General features: G+C 37.2%; 1 protein-coding gene across 3 annotated transcripts in view; it reads right to left on the minus strand.

The window, feature by feature from the left end:
* The window catches only part of LYST (lysosomal trafficking regulator), a 204136-nt gene that overhangs the window by 77082 nt on the left and 102143 nt on the right, over positions 1-24911 (minus strand). For all 3 annotated transcript variants that reach the window (XM_072409083.1, XM_072409085.1, XM_072409084.1), the window contains 9 exons: positions 24638-24804; positions 23669-23809; positions 21449-21640; positions 20198-20337; positions 14033-14239; positions 13203-13379; positions 9504-9580; positions 6211-6399; positions 3050-3195 (listed from right to left, as the gene is read on the minus strand). In XM_072409083.1, the coding sequence (XP_072265184.1) occupies positions 3050-3195; positions 6211-6399; positions 9504-9580; positions 13203-13379; positions 14033-14239; positions 20198-20337; positions 21449-21640; positions 23669-23809; positions 24638-24804 (1436 nt within the window). The remainder of the gene's footprint in view (positions 1-3049; positions 3196-6210; positions 6400-9503; positions 9581-13202; positions 13380-14032; positions 14240-20197; positions 20338-21448; positions 21641-23668; positions 23810-24637; positions 24805-24911) is intronic.

Here is a 24911-nt window from a genome sequence, read left to right on the forward strand (position 1 = left end):
CCATCTACTACAAGTCCACTTGACCCAATTCTCTCTGACATACTCCGTGCCCATTCCTCCACCCTGGCCCCTGCCCTAACCGAACTATCCAACCTCTCCCTTTCTACTGGTAAACACTCCTCAGCTTTTAAACATGCCATAATTCCCCCTATCCTAAAGAAACCCTCACTGGACCCCTCCCTACTCTCGAACTACCAACTACTAATCTCTATCTCATATCCTCCTTTGGCTTACAGTACCATCTGTATGCTGATGACACTCAAATTTATCTGTCCACCCCTGACCTGTCTCCCTCAGTCCTGGATAAGGTCTCATGCTGCCTGTCAGCCATCTAATCATGGATGTCTGACTTATTCCTGAAACTCAACCTGGATAAAACAGAACTCATCATCATCCCCCCCCCTCAAATTCCAAATCCCCCTGACTTATATCTAACTGTTAACAACACTGTTATTTGGCCCTCCCCTCAGGCACGTTGTCTTGGTGTCACCTTTGACTCGGCCCTCTCATTTACCCCCCATATTCAGAACATTTCCAGGTCCTGTCACTTTCACCTACGCAACATCTCCAAAATCCACCCCTACCTGTCCCCTGAGAGCACCAAACTCCTTGTACATGCTCTTATCTCCCGTCTGGACTACTGTAACATCCTTCTTGCTGGTATTCCACTAACCCGACTCTCTCCTCTACAATCTATTATGAATGCTGCAGCCAGACTCATCCATCCTTCCCTCCGCTCCTCTTCCGCTGCATCTCTTTCTAGTTCTCTCCATTGGCTTCCATTTCACCTTAGAATCAAATTTAAGCTCCTGTGCTTTGCCATGCAAATTTCCATGTACATTTCCATGCAAAAAGCGTCACATTTTTTTTGTAAGGAAATGTATTTTACATTGTAGGCTATAATTCTTAGGCATAACTCACCGAAATATGTCCAATATTTAATAAATGTAATTAAAAACGTTTAAGAAAAAAAAAAACCACAAAAAATCTGTTAAAGAAACATATATTATAACTATACAGCAACATGTATAATATATACATTTCTTTGTATTGGATGCAATACAGCTATTTTGTATTGAATCCAATACAAAATTTTATTGAATTTCCCACTGATCCTCCCGCCCACACTGACACATGCACCGACGTCACCGGAAAACCCCGGAAATCGTCTCTGCAGTTCGTGGTTGGAGATCGGAGGATGTGTCCCCAGGACCTGTGGTGAACAGCAGGACGCCGCAGGACGCTGTCGAAGAACGGCGTTTTTTTTTAAATTTAAATTTTAAGCGACCCCGAGTGTGACCAGGTATTTTGCAGGTAAAATCTACCCCGAGTCACACTCGGGAATACCGCTAGGGGGGTTAATTAATCTGTTTGAATGACTAGCTATTTGTGCATGAACCTTCATTTATTGAATATTTTTGTGCATTAAAAGGGATGATATAATATCCATATTTATGCATATATTATTCATAATCAACAATATCAGCGTTATATTAGGGAGGTAGTATAATGAGAATACGTTAGAGCATTATGTTTAAATGATTTGCCAAAAGCATCAGGTTATTCAAGTATGGATTTTAATGTTTACTTTGCACAATCCTTGAGGAAGAATTGTACATATTTGGATATTTACAGTATAGTACAGTATTTTTTTTTAAATTGTAGACCTGTAACTTACAGAAATATGTCCGAACAAGCGTCTAGTAGATATCATGAATAAAAAAAAGTTTGAAACACACAATCGTGTAAAAAGAAAAAAAAAATTTACTTTTAATAAAATTAAATAAAAAACACAAAAATCAGCTTAAACAAGAATACATAAAAAAAAAATCAAAAAGACCGAAAATGCAATAATTCGGTATACTATATAGTAATATATTTTTCTAAAACACCTCCAACGTCACATACCTATAGACAAAACCACATAAATATATTTTGTTTTATTTTGTATTGGATTAGATACAGGACTTTGTATTGAATCCAATACAAAATATTTGAATTTCCCGCCTCAACCCTCGTCGATGGGCGCATGCACTGACATCATCAGGAATCGCCGAGGGACACGTACAAGAGCGCCGGGTGTTCTAATTCTTTCCGAACTTCCGTACTTCAATGCAAAAAGTGTTATATTTTTTGCATGGAAATTTATTGTACATTGTAGGCTATAATTCACTGAATTACTCAATAATTACTCATAATTCGCCGAATTACTGCATAACTCACGGAAATATGTCCAAATTTAATAAAAAATTTTTTAAAAAACATAAAAAAAAAAATCCTTAAAAAAAAAAAAATAGTGTATAATGTAATGTAACTGTATAGTAGCTTATAAAATATATATGTAATACAATTATTTATATATTATATAAAGATTTCTTTGTATTGGACTCAATACAAATGTTATGGTGTAATACAATTATTTATATATTATTTAAAGATTTCTTTGTATTGGACTCAATACAGCTTTTTTGTATTGAATTCAAGGTAAAGTTATTTGATTTTCCCGCCCCTCCTCCCGCCTGCACCGAAGCATGCAGCAACATCACCAGGAAACCCCGGAGATCGTCACTGCAAACGCCGGGAGAAGACAGAAGACGTCTCCGGAGGAGCTGCGGGGACAAGGTAAGTATTTTTTTTCAGTTGTAATCCGATTGTCATACAATGTTGTATGACAATAGGATTGCACTGTAATGCATGTTTATACTTTTAGCTACCCCGACCTTGGTTCGGGGTAAACGATTGTAGCAAGTTAACTTAAACCGAACCAAGGTCGGACTAACCCCCCAGGTGGTTAATATTATTTTAGAGCTAAAGTTCACTGGTTTACTGATAAAAACATGTTATGGTATTTACAAAATTCCAGATTAAAAAGTGCTGTCTCACTCCTTGCTCTAATAAACTCTACAGCACAGTAGGAACATATTACAACTGTTTATTTCAGCAACAGCAGCTCATAAAATATATAAATACTAAAAAAAGTACAGTATGTTCTCACTATATACATTTATTTGGATGATTAAATTAAAGACAAAAACACCAATTAACTTGCCTTCTTTCTTTTGCCTGTCCTTGAGAATGTATTTCTTTGGAATGGTTAGGTAGCATCTTTGTAAACGACGCCTCTCCCGATTTGGACCCTCAGTGGGATCAAGCTGATAAGAGGTAGGATATGATTCTGGGTCATACCAAACAGCCCTTAAAATGAGAACAAAAGAAACAATAATCACAGATTGGATCCAAAATCAGTACTAATTAATGCAACCCTCCCCTGGTGTATACAATAAATATCTTTCCTATAAAAGTAAAATAACAAAAAAGGGTGCTCGCTTGCTTTAGTAGAAAGGAAATGCTAGAACCCTGTCAGAACAGGAAAGCAGTAAAAAAAAACAATAAGAGTTCTAATATATTCCCAGTCACTTTTTAAAATGTATTCAAAAAACCTTTTCATATATATTTATAAAAAAACATACCCTGTTTCCCCTATAATAAGGCACTGTCTCATATTTTTGAAATGCCAAAATATGCCCTAGGTCTTATTTTCAGGGGGATGTCTTATTTTTCCATGAAGATAAGGACTTATGGGTAGGGTGAATGGGGATGAGGTTAGGAGTAGGTCTTACTGAGAGTGTATGGAAAGTAGAGGCTGTGTGGGGGACCAGGGTTGGGTGAGATGTCACCAGAGAGTATCAGTAAAGTAAAAAGGTGCAGGAGCACAGACAGAGAAATAAGGAGAGTGAAAGAGCAAAGAGACAATGAGTTATCAGATTGGGGAGTGCAGGGAGTAGTGCCAACAAAGAGAGAGCAGGATGAATAATACAGATAATTGGGAACCATATGCGTACAATAAACAATATGGCAAACTGAATTCCAAAAGAAGCAGTCCAATAATATGGGTTCAGGTGAGGCTTGTAAACTTGCTGAGTTCCAGGAGTGAGGGATGATGATTCAGTCAAAGAGATGGTTTGATGAAATACCAGTTTAGAATGGTAGCAGCAGCAGAGGATGTGTTGGAGTCCAGGTGGATAAATCAGTCCAAAGGCAGGAGATAGAAGTTGCAGAGTATAATTATAGGTCCAAATCGGTTCCAATTCCAGTGTCAATTTCCTGGATTAATTCCCATTGCACTTATAATTTGGGCACTTGAGATTTGGGCACGTGACCAGGGTCCCAATGTGACCTTGCCTGTTGTTTAAATAGAAGTGCTTTGGGTTCTGATTATGGACGGACTGATCAGAGTAACAAGGAATTTGGGATATCAGTTGAACCTGGGGAGGGGAGGGGATGGCAGGGCAACAAATATCAATGTGCACTCGGCTGGAACTAAGGGATAGTGAACAGATAAATCTATGAGGAAATTAAAGTTGGTGCAATAAATTCATCTACAATGGGAGACGTACCATATACAATATCAGATGAGGGTTGCAGGGGCAAACAATTGCATACACTGTGTTGAAATTTTCCAGAGTGGGAGACGTACCATATACAATATCAGATGAGGGTTGCAGGGGAAAACAATTGCATACACAGGGCTGAGATTTGGCAGAGTGGGAGACGTACCATATACAATATCAGATGAGGGTTGCAGGGGAAAACAATTGCATACACAGTGCTGAGATTTGGCAGAGTGGGAGACGTACCTGTAGAATTAAAGATAAATGAACATTAGTTGCAGGCAGATGAAGATGGTGAATTCATTCAGCAGTGATGTTAGTAGAGAAGGATGATGATGATGATGGTGATGATGATGGAATGCCCTGGATTAATTCAAAATTCAATATATACACAATCTTGGGGTGCAACAATATGCTGAAGTGAAAAAGGTGCAGTTTGTGGGGTCTGCCCTTTTTTGTAGCTGTTTGCATCTCTTATGAGACAAATATGGACAGTGCCATAGTTTTTCTCTCTCAAGGATTATACTTGCTTTGCTGTCATACTGACCCCTGCATTCCTTTACTAAAGACTCCATTTATTCCTAATTTATTAAGCCTTTGAATAAAAGACCTGAAACAGGTTGCTGATAATTTTTCTATTACTTTAAATCTCCATATTTGTTTTGGGTAAGTGACTGAGAAAGTAAGCAAGTACATAGTTTTTATTTTCTTTTATTTTTTGCTATACATACGATCTGTCATTAGTGTGTGTCAGATTTTAATATTATTCATTTATTTCTCAGAAATTGTTAAGCCTCCCTTATCTTATATTTTTGAAGAGAAAACACATTCCTCATTATCTTCAACTGTAAAAGAAAAAGCTGCAAGTGAATTAATAAGGTAACCTTTAAACTGATATGTAACTGATATATGTTTTATATGTCTATAAAACAGTAAATCTGACTTTCACCAAGCATTCTTTGGTGGAGAATCAATCCTTGCCATTAAAAACACATGGGCCTGAAAAATCATCCACCAAATAATGATTGGTGATTGTCATTGCTTCTCGTTTTTATCTACTTTTTTTCTGAAGGGTAAGATTGTTAAAGTTTTATAGAATTGTATACTTTCTCTGGGTATTGTTTTTTTTTAATTTAATATTCTTCTTCCTTTTTTGTTTCTTTCATTGTTGAAATTTTTTTTTTTTTTTTTTTTTTTTTTTTTTTTTTTAATCAACACTGGTCTTTTCCCAAATTAAAATCTTTACATCATTTAGACAATATCACTAAATTCCTATAGTGGAAATGTAAAAACATTTAGTCAATGCAGAGTGTACAGGTGTGATGGGTAAAATATATATATATATATATATATATATATATATATATATATACACACATACATATATATGTGTATAGTTCCTTTAGTTCCCCACATTTTTATGCAATGTTTTTGTGGAACCCACTGAATTAAAGCTGAAAGTCTGCAGTTCAACTGCATCTGAATTGTTTCATTTAAAATTAATTGTGGTAATGTACAGAATCAAAATTAGAAAAAAGTTGTCTCTGTCCAAATATTTATGAACCTAACTGTAGTAGAAAGACAAACATTCATTTTTTTTGTTAAGGAAGGATTTGTTACTTTGCATTACCAATCTTCTGATACTCCCCTGCCACAACCAGAAACACGCCACTGTTATTTTTTCACATAGATGTATTTCCTTCTTCACAAACTATAGCTATTTATACAATGTTGTTTAACACATTAGCACCGACAATGTTATGATGGAGTTGGTTTTTACAAAAAATAAAATAAAGATTTCAAATGATTACCAACTAACCTGTCATGGGTTAGCTGCTGAACAAGTTCCTGCCAATGCCGGCTTGCACTTAAATCCATTTTGTACATATTGCGAATGTGCTGTATGACATTCTTTCGCTCTATTCCTTGTGACAAAGACACATTTTGTGTCACTTCACCAGCAATTTTGGAAATGTCCTTCAGTTTTGTATCCAGGCGCTGGAAAAGTCTGAAAAACATTATAAAAAAAGATAGTGGAGGTCACAAAATAGTTATACTCTTACTCACATCGTATCAAAACCAAAATATGCGATGCCCTAATAAAGAAACAGCTAATATACAGTTGTCTAAAATAATAGGCACATTATGCATATTTATTCAAATAAATTACTTTTTTTTTTAACATTTTTCACTTTAAATACTCATTGTAAAATGTTTTCCTTGCTTAGGCTGTTTCTTCTGATGCACAATTAAATGATCCCTGAACAATACACAGAACAGAAACAAAACCAGAATAAAAATGGTCAAACCTGAAAATATATTAAAATTAGCAATGATGAATATTACAATATTGATACTAGAAAAGATAAGCACAAAAAAGCTCTGGTGCATTTTTACATAACATTAAATCGTACCTAAACTCAGAATTTTTACTATATATAAAAAGTAGCCAACTCTTATATTAAAAGTAAAAGTTAAACAAAGTTAAATTAAAAATAAAAAAAAAAAAAAAAGGGTGCAGCAGCGCCCCTTTAGAATTAATGGGCGTCCAGATCCTACCGGGATATCTACATCACACATCCCAGAAGTATTTTAGCCCTTTCATAAACAGAAACAAAAATAACTGCTGATCTCACGCATGTGCAGTGAGATGGGCAATTTTTCCCCCAATCTATGTAACTCGTGCGCCTGTGCAGTGCGAGACTGGGTGACGCAGGAAGAAGAACCCGGAGGATAAGAGAAGATGAAGTCTGGCCTTCCCTCTGTGCTGTGCTGAAGACGGATACCTGGACCATGCCATACAGGATGTCTATAACCTACAAGCAGACCAGGATGTACTGTTTGATTGAAGTGGCAAATTACATTTAATTTAGATTAATGTAAAGGTATGCACTTGGAGGCTAACATGCATGCTTCATACTGTCTAGGGGGAATACATTTGGGGGGGGGGTCAGAAATGGAAAAGGATCTGGGGGTTCTGGTAGATCAGACTTAACAGCATGCAATGCAAAGCTGCAATATCTGAAGCAAGCAAAGTACTTTCTTGTATTAAATGAGGAATAGACTGCAGAGATTGAGAAATAATTATGGCCCTGTACAAAGCATTGGTCAGACCACATCTGGAATATGCAGTCCAGTTTTGGGCACCAGTTCACAAAAAGGACACTGTGGAATTGGAGAAAGTGCAGAGAAGGGCACTTAAACTAAAAAAAGGAATAGAGGAGAGATTCGCTGAACTGAATCTAATCTCCCTTGAGAAGAGGGGATCTATGATCACCCTGTATAAATATATAAACGGTCCAAATAGAAAACTCTCTTCCCCATTATTCACTTTGGGATCATTACAAAGAACAAGAGGGCACTCTTTGCGTCCGGAGAAATAGAAGTTTAAGCTTCGGATAAGGAAGGGATTCTTCACTGTGAGATCTGTGAAAATGTGGAATAGGCTTCCTCAGGAAGTATTTTCAGCAACTACTGTAGATAGCTTTAGGAAAAAGCTGGATGCTTTTCTAGAAGCACAGAATATACCTGGGTATTAAGGCTTTAAAGTAAAAATAACAGAGACTGTTAATCCAGGGAAGATCTGATTGCCTCATGGAATCAGGAGGGAATTTTTTTCCCGTTAAAGCAAATTGTAAAATGTTTTTTTTTTTTGCCTTCCTCTGGACCAACTATGTCTTATAGGGTTTTATATCTGGGATATTTGTAATTCCCTAGTCGTTGAACTTGATGGACTTATGTCTTTTTTCAACTTAACCTACTATGCAACGTGGGACCCGATGGAAGAAACCTCCTGACGGATAGACTGCTCTGCGGGTTCGAAGGTTAAGTGAGATTTTTTTGTTTTGGGTTTACTTCCGCTTTAAAAGCAGTGCTGGAAAATCTGCACCACAATCTCTTAAAACCAAACAATTCCAGACTACAGGAGTTCTGTATGCTTAAAGAATAACATGCATTATTTTTTTTTCCAATAAGTATAGGTTAGGTGCGATCAACTTCAAAATTGGTACTGGGTATTGTAGCATACTGTAGATGTGAATTTACAAAATAGCTAAAAATGTTCAAATTGTTCTTAGTATATTGGAATTTGCATTGCCTGCTGTCTAGTACAGCGGTCCCCAACCTTTTTGGCCCCAGGGACCGGTTTCACCGAAGGAAATTTCTCTGAGGACCGGGGGGGGGGGGGGGGGGGGGGGGGGGGGGGGGGGGGATTTGCACAGAGAGAAAAGAGAAGACATACTCTGGCGTCTTCTCTTTTCTCTCTGTGCACCTCTGCTGCTTCAAAGCGATCACATGACATCTGACAGCCAATCGAGCTGCATGTCATGTGCTCGCATTGCTTGTACACAGACTACTGTGTACATTTACCGGCATCTCATACAAACACCGCTGCGGACCACTTCCGGTCTGCGGATGGTGGTTGGGTGCCGCTTCGTTTTCAATAATGGATCATGTACTCGCGGCCCACTGAAAACACCGCCGCGGACCGGTAGTGGGCCGCGGCCCGTTGGTTGGGGACCGCTGGTCTAGTAGATTCAAGTATGTAAAACTTCTATACGGTCACCTTTTATTTACCATGCTCCCTAAAACATTTTTCAACTTGTCTCAATAATGTAAGGGACTATCTGCCAGTCAGTTAAGCACAGCAAATCATGTCACTGTGATAGGAGCCAAGAGGGCAGAGGCCTCAAATCAAAAGGTGGACAGGTGGGTTGGATGTGTGCTTGATCTCCTCTTACACGGCAGTGTAGGACGTGAAACACCATAGCATAAATCCTTCAACTTCCGGCTGGACCCAGACAGGGTGGCTGCTTTCTAGCTGCTGTGCAGGGTGCAGAGGTTACTCATCATATGACAAGGGGATAGTTACCAGTACCAAGTCAAGGAAACTCTAGATCTGAAAAGTTTAGTGATTTTCTAATACACAGGACCCTGGCATCATTATGGAATGTTTTATCCTGGCTTAGTTTACGAATATGTAATTTGGACAACATGACTTATTACTTACGGATTATTTACATTACTATACGGTTTTACATAGTCACAAAAAAAACCCCCATAAAAATGTGGTAAATAAAAAACTTTCACAATGTATTTCATACTATATCTTACTTCTGTTGATTATTCAATATAGTTTTTTTCCAAGCTGCTTTGTTTGCTTCTTCTTCATTTTCATGTTTCCCTTGCTCCTAAAATGAGGCATAAGAACAATTAACAACAAAGTTCTGATGGAGATTGGCTTTAATAATGGACGACAAACTCATTATTATTATTTTCAAACAACTAATGATAACCTTTTAAAAATGTATTTCCATAAATCCCAACAGACACAGGAAGAGGTCTGTTTTACCTGACTGATTGCAGATGGAATGGAAATTGCTATTACATGCACTGGTATTATGCAAGCTCTAAAAAAATTGTTAAGGAGTCAAATATTCCAAACCCAATCTCTATGTGCACCTCAAGTTTATTTTAAGGCATAGATAGGAGTTTAATCTTAGATAAAGTTTCTCAATAGGATTATTTTAAATGCTAATTACAAGAACAGTTGACTTGTTTTTCTCTTCTGTCTGAATTAAAAAGTCATTGGCAGTTTGTATCTTGTTTCTTTGGCTTCGAGTGTAAGTACAAATGCCAATAGTCTGATAAACAAATGTTATACAGTCATGTGAAAATGAAAGTACACCCTCCTTATTCTAATATTTTATGGGTCAGCACATAGTATAAAAAAATGATCTGGTACTAGGCAGGTTCCAATTTTTTTTTTAAATCTAACCCTAAGTGAAAAACGGCAGTAAAGACTGAAGGGAAAACTTGCAGCCTGTGGGCTATTCAAAAATTTGTGCCAATCTCTGCACTGTTCCCAGTCATACACATTCCCCGACAAAGGTAAGTGCCTTTTTTTTTTAAATATTGTTTCACTTTAATAGCTCGTAGAACCACCTTTCACAGCAATAATCTGAAGCAGTCATTTTTGTATGACTATCATTCTTACATCGCTGTGAAAAAAATTGTTTTTTACAACATTTCTTTAGTTCAGTGAGAGACTCCTCACAGCATTTTTATTTGATTTGGGTTGAGGTACAACTGGGGCTATTGCAACACCTCGATTCTTTTTTTTTTCTGTTGTATAATTTGCTGATGTGCTTGGATTATTGTCTTGCTGTATGACTTAATTTCAGATAAGCTTCAGCTGTTACAGACATGGCCTCACTTTTCACTCCACAATACTTTGGCGTACACACACACATACATACAAATTAAAAAAAAAGGGTAATAAAGACAAAACAGAAAACTAGAAAGCATAAAAGGAAACATATGAGTGAGATTCTATACCAGGAGTGGGAATCATTTATGGCTCAGGGCCCAAATAAATTTTAAAATTTGACAGAGAGGCCGGGCCAGTTTCAGATAGATGGAGAGTTTGTATGAATGCATATATAAATTACGTGTAAAAGTCATTACCTATTAGTAAAAGAAAACATATATTCAAATTACATTCAGTTTCAGTGAAAACAGTGTTGTTGGTCACCCTATTTTTGCCAATGGACAATTTTGTACTAATATTTGACAGGCCAGATTAAAAAGCCCAACAGGCCGAAGTTTGCCCATGCCTGCCCTATACAATATCAACGCCACTTAGCAAGGTTAAACAGGTTAACCAGCCAACAATATAAAAAGCAACATAAAAAACAAGCTAAGAATTCAGCAACATGTGAATCCAATCCAAAAGGAGAAAGAAAAGGTTTGAGACATTGTTCAAGTCCAGGCTTTAGCAGAGTATGGTACCTTGGGTATGTCCTTTATTGGTTACCTCAGGTAACGACCATCAAGCCAAGTACGCGAAATAAGAATCAACAAAGGGAGGGGGAGGGAGATGGGGATGGGTTGTTAGGGTAGAGATGATCATGCTACTTATATTCAGTGTGGTCATTAAACTGGAACATATGATTAATAAGCATCCCAGTTCTTCCATGTTGAATAAAATTTTTCTAGGGTATCATGTAGCAAGGCAGTGAGATACTCCATTAAGCACTCATGGAAGGAGGAAGGGTGGATTTCCATTAAGTGGAGATAAGTGTGCAAACAGCAGCTAAGATATGAGATAACTGCCAGCAATAAGGTTAAAAAAGGATTAGAAGAGATAAAGTCGCTGGCAGTGTGATCAGAATGGCAGGTTGGAATTTGAAGGGAATTACACGTACAACAGTTTGGCAGAGAGAGGAACAGTGGGAAAAAAAGTGCAGACACACATGACAGGTGTAGGTGGTTGGGAGGTTTAGTCCAAATGACATTTGTAAGAAGTAAACTCAAGAAAGACAGCAACATATGCAGAAGCCCAAAATCAATTGACATTTGATGAATCAATGGAAACAATGAAATTATGAAAACTAATACTTAGAACAATGAGCAACTGAAAAAAAATGGATTTTAGTTAGGTGTGGTTGCAGTTGTCATCCTGACACAAGAACTGGTAAAGTACTGATAAAGGATTTTTTAATTTAAAGAAATGTTCTTTAAAACAAAAGGTAAACAGTAAACAAACAAACTCACCTTTAGTTTTGCAGTTCCATCAATCCCTCCGCAGGTTTCCAGGATCAGGTCCTGCGTCGTCCTGTAATCCACCTTCAACCCAGCACAGCTGCCGTGATCTTTGGGCAGGGCGTCACCATATTTCTTTCTCTTCTTCCGCCTACATTTCTAGATCTAGCACTGCGCAGGTGTGCGATTTACTGCGGCTACATCACCCAATGGGGAAAAATAAAAAATAAAAAAATGCAGAGAATGGGCATGTGCAGAAGGAGCAGCCAGAAGGCACTGGGATGCGTGACGTAGGTATCTCAGGAGGCTCTGTGCTTCCATTCTGTCTTTATCACCATGACAAAGACAAAAGGAGAAGGGCTTTACCCCCCCCCCCTTTTTTTTTTTTTTTTAAGGATTTTAAAACTCCCCTTTCTCCACTCAAAAAAAAAAGAAGGTAATTTTTACCTTACATAAAAAGGTTGTCTATCTTTTTATGAAAAGTAAAGGTCCTGGTGATACATACGATTTAAGATCTACTGTGCGAGAGGCAAAGCTGGCTGTTACTGCTAGCTTCATAAAATTGTGCAATTTGATGGAGTCACAACTTGCTGCTTGTTGGAAAGCAGAATCTGCACCTGAAGACCTGAACTGCATACATCTCCCTGCTTCAGCTACATTCATTATATGGATTTTTGTTTTCTCCTGTTGCTTCCTAAATATTCCTGAACTAGTCCTCGCAATGGCAACTTTAACATGAGGAAACAAATCCTCTACCAAGATGAGTGAGGATGATTTAATAGAGTAATAGGCTGTTCACAGTTATTTCAGATATTTCACATAGCTTAGTGAATGAGGGGAAAGCTCTGCTGACTTCAGTCTTTCAATTACGTGCAAGAAAAAAAAAGCCTAAAAGTACACTGAAATCAGGACCTACAGGTGGGTACACTACCCAGTAAGCAAGGGGTGAACGCTGAAAAAAAAAAATATATATATATATATACATACAACCTCCTTTATATCTGCAAACAATTATGTTGTTCAGGTTCTGCCTAGCTGAATACAAGTTACATGTATTATTTTGGTGTATCCTATTACAATTTTTGGTAAATAAGAAATGGTACAATCTTTTTATAAAGTTCATGCCTAGCCTAAAACTGCAAAGACAGCCCTCATTTTTGTTGTATATACAACCATAAATAGCAATAATGATTTTCATATTACTATTTATTTATATTGTAGATCCATTACAAATACATTTACATTAAATAAAAATATGCACAGACATACCTCCATAGCAGCTTTCACCAAGTCTGACTTTAGTGGTGCACTTGGAGGGATACATCTATAACCGGCCTGCTTTATGGCATTCATTAATAGTACTCCAGCAGCTTCATCCTCTTTGGTTAAGCTCTCTTTATGATTGTGTAAAAGCTCAAATACATAAAGAGCTAATTTGGGGCCATGCTGAAAAGGTAATATCAATAAAAACTTTAATAAAAACAAATACCAGCTTTCAGAAAAAAAGAGGCCAATACATTTTCTGCAAAAGGGTTATTTATATACTTGTGTATTAAAGTTTGCAACATTCTCTGCAACATTAAGCAACTGGAGCTGATTGCTGTAAAGATGACCCCAATTAATAAAAATATACATTGTAATATTTCTTTTTACTGCTATAGAACTGGGACATGAAGTCAATATGGGCCTGATATATTAAAGATCTCCAAGACTGGTAAGGATAGACTATCATAGGGAAACCTGGGTGTTCCAGCAAACCTGTAATGGATCCAGAGCAAGCTAAAAACCTTTGCCAACTAATAGCAAAATATTTTTAAGACATCTATTTCAAGTTACCTGGATCACCCATGATAGTCTACCTTTAGCAGTCTTGGAGATCTAGTAAATGCCTAAAATATATAGTGAGGGAAAGAAATATTTGATCCCCTGCTGATTTTATATGTTTGGCCTCTTGGCTGTCTCTCACAGCTAGAATAAACCTACCAATACAAATATAGACTGGTCATTTCTTTGTCAGAGGGCAAATGTACAAAATCAGCAGGGGATCAAATGCTTCTTCCACTCACTGTAAATATTAATACCTATTAGGCAAAACTTACTTGCAAACCTGGGCATAAGCAATCTTTTAACATGTCTTCGTGTTTAGGGTCATTGACAATTAAAAGGATTTCTTTTCGTTCTTCAATGTGTTGAGAAGGAGACATAAGATGTACGAAGAGTCTTCCGAGCTGAACACGGAAGGTGTCACTACATTGCAAAAGAATTGTTTTCCACTGATTTTTAGGAGAGCTGGTTCTACTGGAACCCTGTAAAAATGTAAAGTACAGAATAAAAACTGTTAAATGATTGTTGCTTTTAGATTACAAGAAGCTTTTATTTACAGTATTACTCACTGGTCTATAGTTCTTGAGACTAATAATAATATAGTTGCACATCCTGGCAATGATTTGTTTCACTAAAAATAAATAATTTTTAACTGGCAAATGACTCCAAAGGACCATTTTTTCTACCCCTTCCTCTAGATTGCTTACAAGTCTCGGGGATCCCAAAATAAATCTTCGCAATATCATATGTCCTTTGACAGCTATGGCTCATAACATTTATATAGAGAGGCCAGCCAGTTACACATACAGTATCACAATGTGGGGCATAAAGAAAAACACTGCAGGAGATAACATTTACTAATCTTTTTTAAGCAGCAGTGAATCTAAATCTAATATTTTGGTTTTGGATTATGAATATGGATTTTAGTGATGGTAGTAGAAAGAGACCCAGCAACCATGCAAATCTCCAGATGTTAAATTAATTAAAAGTAATAACAGTGCTTCAGCACAAATTTTTACCTAAATACAAACATACACAAATTATCCAAAAAGATGTACACCAAAAAATACTGTCTGCTTATGAAGCGAAGAACTCAACATTCACTGAAAAGAATCTTTCAGGTATATGTGTTTCAATACGAGTATTTGATTCTTAACCAGGAAATGGTTCAGTGAATGTCAGATTCAAACAGACCATCATGAGTAATATTTTTCATGTCAGTGGGTGGCAGTGGGTAGCTTAATTGCCTTGTTTTTTCCTAGAGATATAGCTACAGAGTGTCATTTTGTAACATTTTTCATTTGCGGTGTGCCACAGAATTATTTCAATGAAAAAAATGTGCCGTGGCTCAAAAAAAGGTGGAAAAACACTGGTCAAATCCATGTGTCCTATACTAAATCAAGTGTGCTAAATCCAAATCTGAAGTCCGATTCTAGGACGTCAGGATCTTAAGTTAATCACGCATATAGACGCAATTAGCTACATTCTCTTGTTCCACGGTTACTACTGTGTTTCCCCGATTTTAAGACATCCCCAATAAATAAGCCACCCCCGATTTTTGAAAAAATAATTAAAATAAGACACTCACCCGTGAATAAGACATCCCCCGATATTTGATCCTGTGTGTGTCTCCTTGATGCTGGCTGCAGCACGTGTCTGCTCCTGGCCGCAGTGCAGAGTGAAACTGAAAGTAACAAGCCGGCATTCTGCACCAGGAAGCAAGCTGCTGATTCCTGCGCTAACAGAGATCCCTGCCCTAACGGAGATCCCTACACTTAATTACCGGTAAGTGAACAGAAGGGGACAATCAATGGCATAGAGTAATCAGGAGGGGAAGGTCAATGGCATAGAGTGATCAGAAGGCGACAATCAATGGCATAGAGTGATCAGAAGGGGAATATGAACGGCACATGAGTGATCAGAAGGGGACAATCAATGGAACATGAGTGATCATGAGTGACTGACTTTCAACAATAAATGTTTACTGTAGTCTTCTTCATGGAAAAATAAGACATCCCCTGAAAATAAGACCTAGGGCATATTTTGGCATTTCAAAAAATATAAGACAGTGCCTTATAATCGGGGAAACAGGGTATGTAATCTCTATACCTAACTTTTGCCTCATAGTTCCATGACATTTCAAAAGTGTACTTGATGTAGCTGCAACATATACAATTACACACAGTCCTTGTTTAACGCACATGTACACTTCAGAAGTGTTTCAGGCACTTGCTTTTGCCTTTGTGGCTCTCAGCTGTCTCCCGTTGCAGAATCCAGAAGTAATCGCCCATCATGTTGGGGTTGCACCGGCCTTGATATCTTGTTTCCATAACAGAAATGTCCTGAAGGAACATTTTCGCCTTGTTCATCACTCACATCACCCAAATTTTGTGGGAAGAAGTCCGGATGGGAATGTAAGAAATTAATTTTAAGTGACATCCGGCAGCCAAGTTGATGGTATGCAACAACCGTTTTGCTACTGGAAATAACACATGTGATTTACATGATATTGAGTGTGTTAAATCCAAATCTGAACTAAGAATTTGCCTATCACGTACAGATTTTACGTTATAGGTGTGTTATAGCTGTTCAAATGGTTGGTAATTGGGTAATGTATTTTTACATTATAACATTATAATAGTTGCAGCTACCACTATGCCTGCTGCCACCTCAGCTGAATCACGACCCCTGGTGGCATGCATGTTCCAGCAGTGTCTGGACGTGTCTGGACATGTCTGGGCCAGAGCATTTGAGATTGTTCATAGAATCGAGCAGAGCAAGTTTGAAAGCTGTATTGCTGCTTAAAGGTAACGAAAAACCTTCTGTTCCTCTTGCTCATGCCGAGGGAATGAAAGAGACATACAAACCTATGGAGGTCATTTTGAAATTGATTAACTATTCAGAACACAAGTGTTAAATCTGTGGTGACCTGAAGGTGGTAGCACTCCTTCTTGTCCTGCTTTCTGTGCCTGTGGAACAGTCGAGATGACAGCAACCATTACAAAGTGAAATAATGGCCACCCAGACCTGAACACACTGTTGGCCAGTAGAAACGTGAAGCAAAAATCACTCATTGATCCACAGAAAGTTTACCTTCCACTACTTCATATTAAACTTGGATTAATGAAAAACTTTGTAATTGCAATGGATCATGATTATGATTTCTCAGCCATTCAGCACTAGAGATGAATGGGGAGACTTGTGCCCATTCATCCCTAGTGCTCTGTGATTGGCTGATGAGTAAGGGGATTTATGTACCCCTGTACTCATTCCCCAGGGTGGGGCGGTGAAGATCTGGGAGTCTCCTTATTAAAGGGGGCTTCCAGATTCCTAAGTCCTGCTAAAAATGTTTATAAAAGCCTCCATTGTTTTCAGTGGAAGCTTTCATAAAAGCTTAAAAACGCTTGAAAAAGCCTCCATTGAGTTCAATGGAAGCGTTTTCCCGCGTTTAGCCAGCGTTTGTTGCAAGCAACGTTTAAAATAACACTCAAAAACGTGCCGGAAGGAAACGTCCTGATGTAGATTAGCCCATGGGAATGCATGGGGACTTCAAATATGGGCTTTAAAAAGCCTCAGGTTAAACGCTGGTGAAACAGTCCGTGTAGACTAAAGCTGCATACACACGTCCAATAATTATCGTTAGAAACGACTGACGAATGACCGATGAACACCCGATTGGCCAAAAAAAGTGACCAAGGACGCCGACGACCGAGGATTGTCGTTGGGAATGAACGACCGCCACGGTGGATCTGATTGGCCGACGATCTTTCACTATCTATTGTGTGTACATTATCGTGTCGTTCAGTGATTGTTTCTGCGGTACATTTTCTCCTTTACATGTCCCTCCCTGCATCGTTCAAACGATTGTATCTAGTGTGTGGACGCTGTTGGTGGATTATATTTGAACGATCATATTGTTACAGCATGTACAGAATTGTGCACAATATGATTGTTCAAGTATAATCGTGCATAATCGTTGATCGGTCGTAATCGTTCATTTTCTAACAATAATTACTGGAAGTGTGTACCTAGCTTTAGCCTAAAATTGATTTGACAGGTGCTCTTTAATCTTCATGTGAAGTACAGGGGTATGTAATAGTGTTATGTATCTTTTTATACTGTATCTTTTTATGTATCCTTTTACAATGTATCTTTTTATGTATCCTTTTACAATGTATCTTTTTACATCTGTTTGGAGGCTGTAGAAGCTCTACACAGTGCTGAAAAAAAACTGAATTTTTCCTCCCATTGACTTTAATGGTGTTTGACTGACATTCGACCACCCGAATTTTTTTGCTATATTCGAGCGAATAGCTGCCGAATCGAATAGTGAGCTATTCGACCAACACTAGTTATTATTACATGTATTGCTAATGCTGTATGATTTAGGTGAATAAGAAAAGGATGAATAAAGGGTGAGTATATTTAGCATGGTATGGCACATTACTCACAACACCTACAGAACGGCAAGATGCATAGGATGCATCTTTTGTACAAGCATTATTATGCTGTTGTAATTCAAAAAGTTTGAGCAATAAGTGGTATGCAGAGAATACTTTTAACGCTCTAGTCAATTGGCAGGATTGACAAGCTATTCTTTTTTCTCATGCTGATACATCAAAGTGCTAAGCGTAAGTCTGTGTGCAGAGATCTAGGTTTTTCGCTGACAAATTGTAATTTGTGTTCTGGGGCTGGTTTTACTGGGAATCTGCTTATGTAGTACACCAGGTGCTCAAGCATCTGTGAGTCAGACTCTCTTTTGGTCAGTGAGTCTTCTGAGAGTGAAGGAAACATTTGTTTTGGAAACCAGTCAGGAAAAGATAATTTAGGCTAGGCTCACTTTAATGAGGTTGCAATGAGATTACAGTTTCCTCATGCCAGGAACCACTTTCAGGAATTGCTACATGGTAGCGTCTCCATGTGGCAGCTCCATAGGGAACAAATATGGTCAAATGAGCAGACTCTGTTTTTTTAAAAACCAAGGGGCGGGCAAGGTGCAGGTCTGAACTTACCCTTATGTTAACCAGCAGGCTGTATATTTTTGTTCATGGACATTTTCTGACAACTATGTTTGTTTTGCTGTCCTAAAAAACAGAAAACTTCCAAGAATTTTTTTAGGCTGGATGGAAAAAAACTGTAGAAAGGTTGGTGACCCCTGTATTGTACCCAAATTTTCAGTAACGCCCCTCCAAAAAAAAAAAAAAAAAAAAAGATTGGGGTTAGTGAAGCCAGTTCTAAAAGTAGAACAATGCTTGGACGTGTCATTTGATCCTAAACCCTCAAAGTTATGTATGTATGTATGTAGTAGTTAGGTCCATACATTTTTGGACAGAGACCACTTTTTTTTCCTATTTTGGTAAGATTGCATAAAAATTTTAGAAACTAAAGCCTTTTTTTTTTTTTTTTTTTTTTTTTTTACACAATCACTTCGTTTTAGGGACTCAAGAGTAATTGGACAAACTAAAAAGCTGAAAATCAAATGTTCATTTCTAATACTTGGTTGAAAACCCTTTGCTGGCCATGAAAGCCTGTAGTCTTGAACTTTTGGAAATCACCAGATGCTGAGTTTCCTCCTTTTTATTGCTCTGCCAGGTCTGCCATGAATGCATATTGTCTGCTCACAGCAAAATCTTCCACATACAAGCACCCTCACCCCCTCAAATCTACTCCAGGCCTTTTATCTGCTTAATTGATAATGACATAACGAAGGAATTGCCCACACCAGCCCATGAATAGCCTTAAGCTGCGTACACACTTCCAATTTTTATTGTTGGAAATGCACGACGAACGAACGACCAATTGGCCAAAAATCGTTCGTTAAATCGTACCAGAGAGAGAGAGAGAGAGAGAGAGAGAGAGAGAGAGAGAGAGAGAGATCATGTCATTATCTGTATGTACAAGGATCAGTGCCATACGATCGTTCGCAGATATCGTGCAGGATCGTTCGTTTACCAACGATAATTATTGGAAGTGTGTACGTAGCTTTAGTCAATTGACCAATTTTGACCCCTAAAATGACCAATTTTGAGCCCCTGAAATGAAGTGAAGTGATTGTGTAAAAAAAGTTCCTCACATTTTTATGCATTTTTTTTGTTCAATCCACTGAAATAAAGTGGTGAGAAATATATATATCTACTTTGTGGTAAATTTTAGGCATTTTTTTTTTTGTTGAGGTGTTTTAGCTATTTGGTGCAACGTTTTTGGTCAAATTTAGTAAAAATAAAAAAATCAACTCAGAAAATACAATTTCACATTAAATCCTTTTTATCAGTTGGACTGAAACCTTTGAAAAGTATGAGAGGCTTGTAGGTAATTCAAGACTTATGTAGAACTAAATTATATATTTGAATGGACTGAACCTTAAAATCTAATTATTGCTCACACTATATAGGTACTTTTTAAGGTGAAAAAAAACAAACAAAAACTAATCTTTTACATACCAATGAAAGCTTGATTCCTTCAATCATAATCTTTAACAGGTCACTTTGAAATGCCTTTTTGACACACAAAACATCCAGCTGTATCTCATTTTCAGATAATTCCATTTGCAATCCTGGGTATGTCTTACTGTCTGAGAATTCTAAAACCGAAAATTTGACAGGTATTGTACATTTTATTATTATTACAAAAATTTTTATTGTAGTAGCCAATTATATATTTTCATCTGTGAAAAAACTCACACCACACACATGAAAAAATATTCTACATGCCCTGGCGGTGCCAAAAACTGGTAAAGTCCTAAATGCTGCAAATACACACTTTTCTTTCTTGAGCAGTATAAGATAACATAATTTTATGTGAACCTTAAAGACTTCAAATTTGGGCATCTTGTGTACGTATTGCTCAACTTAACTAAAGTAGAAAATGCTTACTCAATCAAGAACTTTCAGCACATAGCAACCACATTTAAAAGCCAGCACATCAGGTCCACTTGAATTATAACTAGGGTGCGGTTAGATAGCTGTTTTTAACTAACAATGCATGGGTAATAAAGTATTTTTCTTTTTAAGTTTTGCTTTGGGAGAGATCTGAGTTCTAAAATACTGATAACCTCTCCTAATTGTTAGGAATCCTGTAATACAGGCGCTTAAGAAAGCAGCAAATAAGCATTCAGATTGCCCAGCAAAATGCAAGGGGGTTACATTAAAATTTTTCAACAAGCAAGGTTTGTGTATACTACATGCAATGTTTAGCAACTCCTTTAGTGCAAAGTGTTAGTACTGCAATAAAATACAGCCACCACAGAAAAATCCCCCACAAAAAAACCCTAAAAACTCAAAGAACATAGAGAACCCTTGCAAAAACTTTCAGTTCTGCCTGTTACATTACTATTTAATTGGAAGAATGTCATCCTGAAAAGGTAGTCAGTAAGATCATTGGTGTCACTTAAACGGAACTGAAGGGACAAACTGGTCATTGCTCAAGGAACCCCTATCCTACTTTGGATAAACCCTAGAATCTTCCAGGCCTATCTGTTTCAAAGACAACAATTGATTGTCCACTATGTTTCAGTAAATATTATTCATTGTTCTATAAATAGACCCCTAAAAGTGTTGATTTTCTTTTGGAATTATGCACTTTTTATACAAAAATCAAAACAGATTAGGACATAGGATTACAACATACTGTATAATGTCAAAATCTTTATTTTGCCGTAATGCTAATAATTCATCTTTCTGAATAAGAAATACCTTGGTAAATTAACCTGTTGACGGAAAGGACAGTTAATCTATGTAATCGTTGCACAAACTCAGTTTCAGAAGCCCTTATTGGATTTTCCTGACTCATTCTTCTGTGCATCAGTTCTGTAAGTTCACTGCTGGCAACTGAACGCATGGTTATCAGTAGTGGGTCAGACTGGGCAAAGGTTAATCTATGAGAACCTAAAAGACAGAGGCACAAATTACTTTTTCATTTAAAGTTCAACGCCAGGCATTAATAAAATAAACCAGTTATGATTCTTTGAATATATTTTAGGATTTACCAACTATAGAACCTACCTAAAAAAAAAAAAAAAAAAAAAAAAAAAAAAAAAAAAATTATATTCAACCAAAAAAGATCCTTGTAGTACATACCTGATAGTAAACCAAGCTACAAAAGAAATCTAAGAAATATATAAAACTTGGATGTTGGCAGATTTATTAGTCTATTTCCAACATAACCTAATGTTGAAATCTTGTGGTTGTTAAATAGATGTTTTTTCAATCTCTAACCTGTCAATTTCCCACAGTGATGCCAAAATCTGGACCCTTTATCCCAGCTATTGCCTTACAAGTAATCTATTTAAAGTACCACATTTCCATTTTTTTTTTAGACTTTTAAACTATTCCAGTATTACAGTATGCTGTTGTCAGTTAAAGTCAAAATAAATTCCATAAACCTGAATAGAAATCTACAGGTTCCCTGCAAACACAACGTGGCCTTACATAACTACTGCCAGCACTTTACCCCATAACACTGGTGACCTTTTTGTCATCCTGTTATACTATACATTTTATATATTGAAGGTATATTAACCACCTGAGCGTTACACTGAGGTCTAGATTTCTGTACCAAAAGCGTTACAGGTTTTCATGAAATTTTTTTTTTCGCACGCACGCACGCACAAGAAGCCGGCCGGCTTTTTTTTCCTCCGCCGGCCGGCTTCTTGTTTCAGAGAGCACCCGGCGCTGGAAGGAGAACGACGCGGGACGATCAGCGGGACCAGGTAAGAAGCCGGCCGGCTTCTTACCAGTCCCGCTGGTATAGGAGAAGGCACCCGACGCTGGAGAGGGAGATCGACGGACGACGTTCGACGGAGGACGACGCTGGAACACGAACACGACGCTGGATGAGCACAGCGGGACCAGGTAAGTGGGGATTTTAATTTACGGAAAATCTCGGGGTTAACCATTATAGCAACTTTTTTTAGCCCGTACCAAGGTAGGGCTTAACAGTCGGGAGGTTAAGCACTGCTCCTAATATGATGAAAAAAGATAGAGTATTTGACATAGACAATTCCTGTATACAAATCTTAGCTCATGTTTGTAATTATTATTACACAGTATTTATGTCCCCCAATTTTTTTTTGGTGGGGGGGAAGTCAATTAACTTTACCACGTTTTTGGAATGTTGGAGGAAACCAGAGTACCTGGCTAAAACCCACCTAAACACAGGATGAACCCAGCAAACTCCATGCAGATAGTGTTCCTGGCCAAGGTTCGAGCCTGGGACCTAGCGCTGCAAAGGCCAAAGTGCTAACCTCTAAGCCACCGTGCTGCCCTATTAAATGTAATGTACAATTGTATCTGCAGAGTTTACTACATTTTGGCTTTTTTAATTTTTTTTTTTTTTGTAATTAATGGTTTTTGAAGACCCACTGTTTATTAATACTTTTCATTATCAGTGTTACTATATTGTGTTTATTGTTCCCTGAATTTTTCCAGACCTGATACTTTAATATGATTATTTTTAGAAAAATTCAACCCTAGCAGAAGCCTTTTTTTTTTTTTTTTTTTTGTTTAAAGAACCACTGGACTAAGTGATATACCAAAAAATACATCAAGGCTTCTTTTGTTTTTTTGCTGGATTGTGCCCCCCCACCCCAACTCAAAAATCATCCTGTGCTTTATCTGTGGACTGCATCTATATTTTTGTATTGGCAGTAAAGTAATGCTGCACAGTCCAGGACATAAAGCTTTAAGCTTTGTGATCCCCAATACAGCCAGGGAAGTACCTGCCATTGATATTATTCCTATTATATGGTTAAACAGCTTTCTTAGTTTAGGTACAGACCAAGAAAAGTTTACATTTCTCACTTTTCGGCCCGTTCAGGGCTGATATGCTCTTAGTGGTACTGTGGTGAAAATAAAGTAAATTTTTAACATTACATACTAAAAAAACTACTTTTTCTAAACTCTTTCCCTACTTACCAGCTACACTTTTTCTTTTAAGATGCTTAATATGGGAAGAATGGACGAAGCTGTACACAGGTTGGGAGTCTTGACATGACGTAGTTTTTATAAACTCGATGGCTGAATGTAAAATTTTGAATTGCATTAAAACTGCCATGTCTATATGGAAAAAAGAAAAACAGTGTCATAAGGATATATTAAAACAGTGGGAAAAAAAACTCAAAAAGATAAGGAATATGATTTGTCTAAAGGAACGGCAAATACAAGTTACAATTTGGATCATGCACTTTAAAGTAACATCCATAAAAAAATGTACAAGTTGCATGTAGTGGAAATGAACAAAGGCAAACATGCTTGAAATCCAGCCTGTGTGAAAACTCCTGCTTCCTCTGTACATACATTTGACAATTTAAACTGCTCATGATTAGTCCCTTAAATTTTATGCAATCTTTTTGTTCAACCCACTAATATAAAGCTGAAAGTCTGCAGTTCAACTGCATCAGAGTGGTTTCATTTAAAATTAGTTGTGGTAATGTACAGAACCAAAATTAGAAAAACGTTGTCTGTCCAAATATTTATGGACCTAACTGTACTTATTTTCTTTTTTGCTAGCAAACCATTGGTACCTGTTGTCCCTATATCATGAAAATTGCACTATTCTGAATATTAAAAAGGTTAATATCCTTTAACACAGTTCAATACATACTGCATCAGCAGGCAAAGACACAATGGTTTAAGCTTACGTTTTCCACCTTTCTGGATGAGACAGAACAACCTACTAGCCAAGCAGTGTACACATCTGTGTACTGCAGAAAATGACTGTGCTGCCTGGCAAGACTGTCTAAAGAAAAGAGACAAATGCTAAAATGACTGATTTCTTTTTATTTATCTTGTTATACTGATATTCCTCCTCTACTTTGGAAAATAAATAAAATTAAAATATAGATCACCCGTCATGTCAAACTACAAATACGTCAAACAACTTACTTTGTAACATTTCATTTTTGCTTTCATTAAAATACCCAAGCAGTATAATTAAATCTTCAACAATGCGAAAATACTGAGATCCAGAGCAACTGCAGGCATGAATTGTAACGGCTATCAAAAGCTGCTGTAAATCACAAGTGAGTAAAACGTACTCGTCCAGGGAGATACTAGAAGGAAACCAGAAAATATATAACTGAAATTTTCTCTTGCAGTGCAGTTTATAAAAGAAACATGCTTCGATAAAATGAGAAACTAAAACATTGGTTAGGACATA

Source organism: Pyxicephalus adspersus, chromosome 4 (assembly GCF_032062135.1).
Source record: "Pyxicephalus adspersus chromosome 4, UCB_Pads_2.0, whole genome shotgun sequence".
NCBI lineage: Eukaryota > Metazoa > Chordata > Amphibia > Anura > Pyxicephalidae > Pyxicephalus > Pyxicephalus adspersus.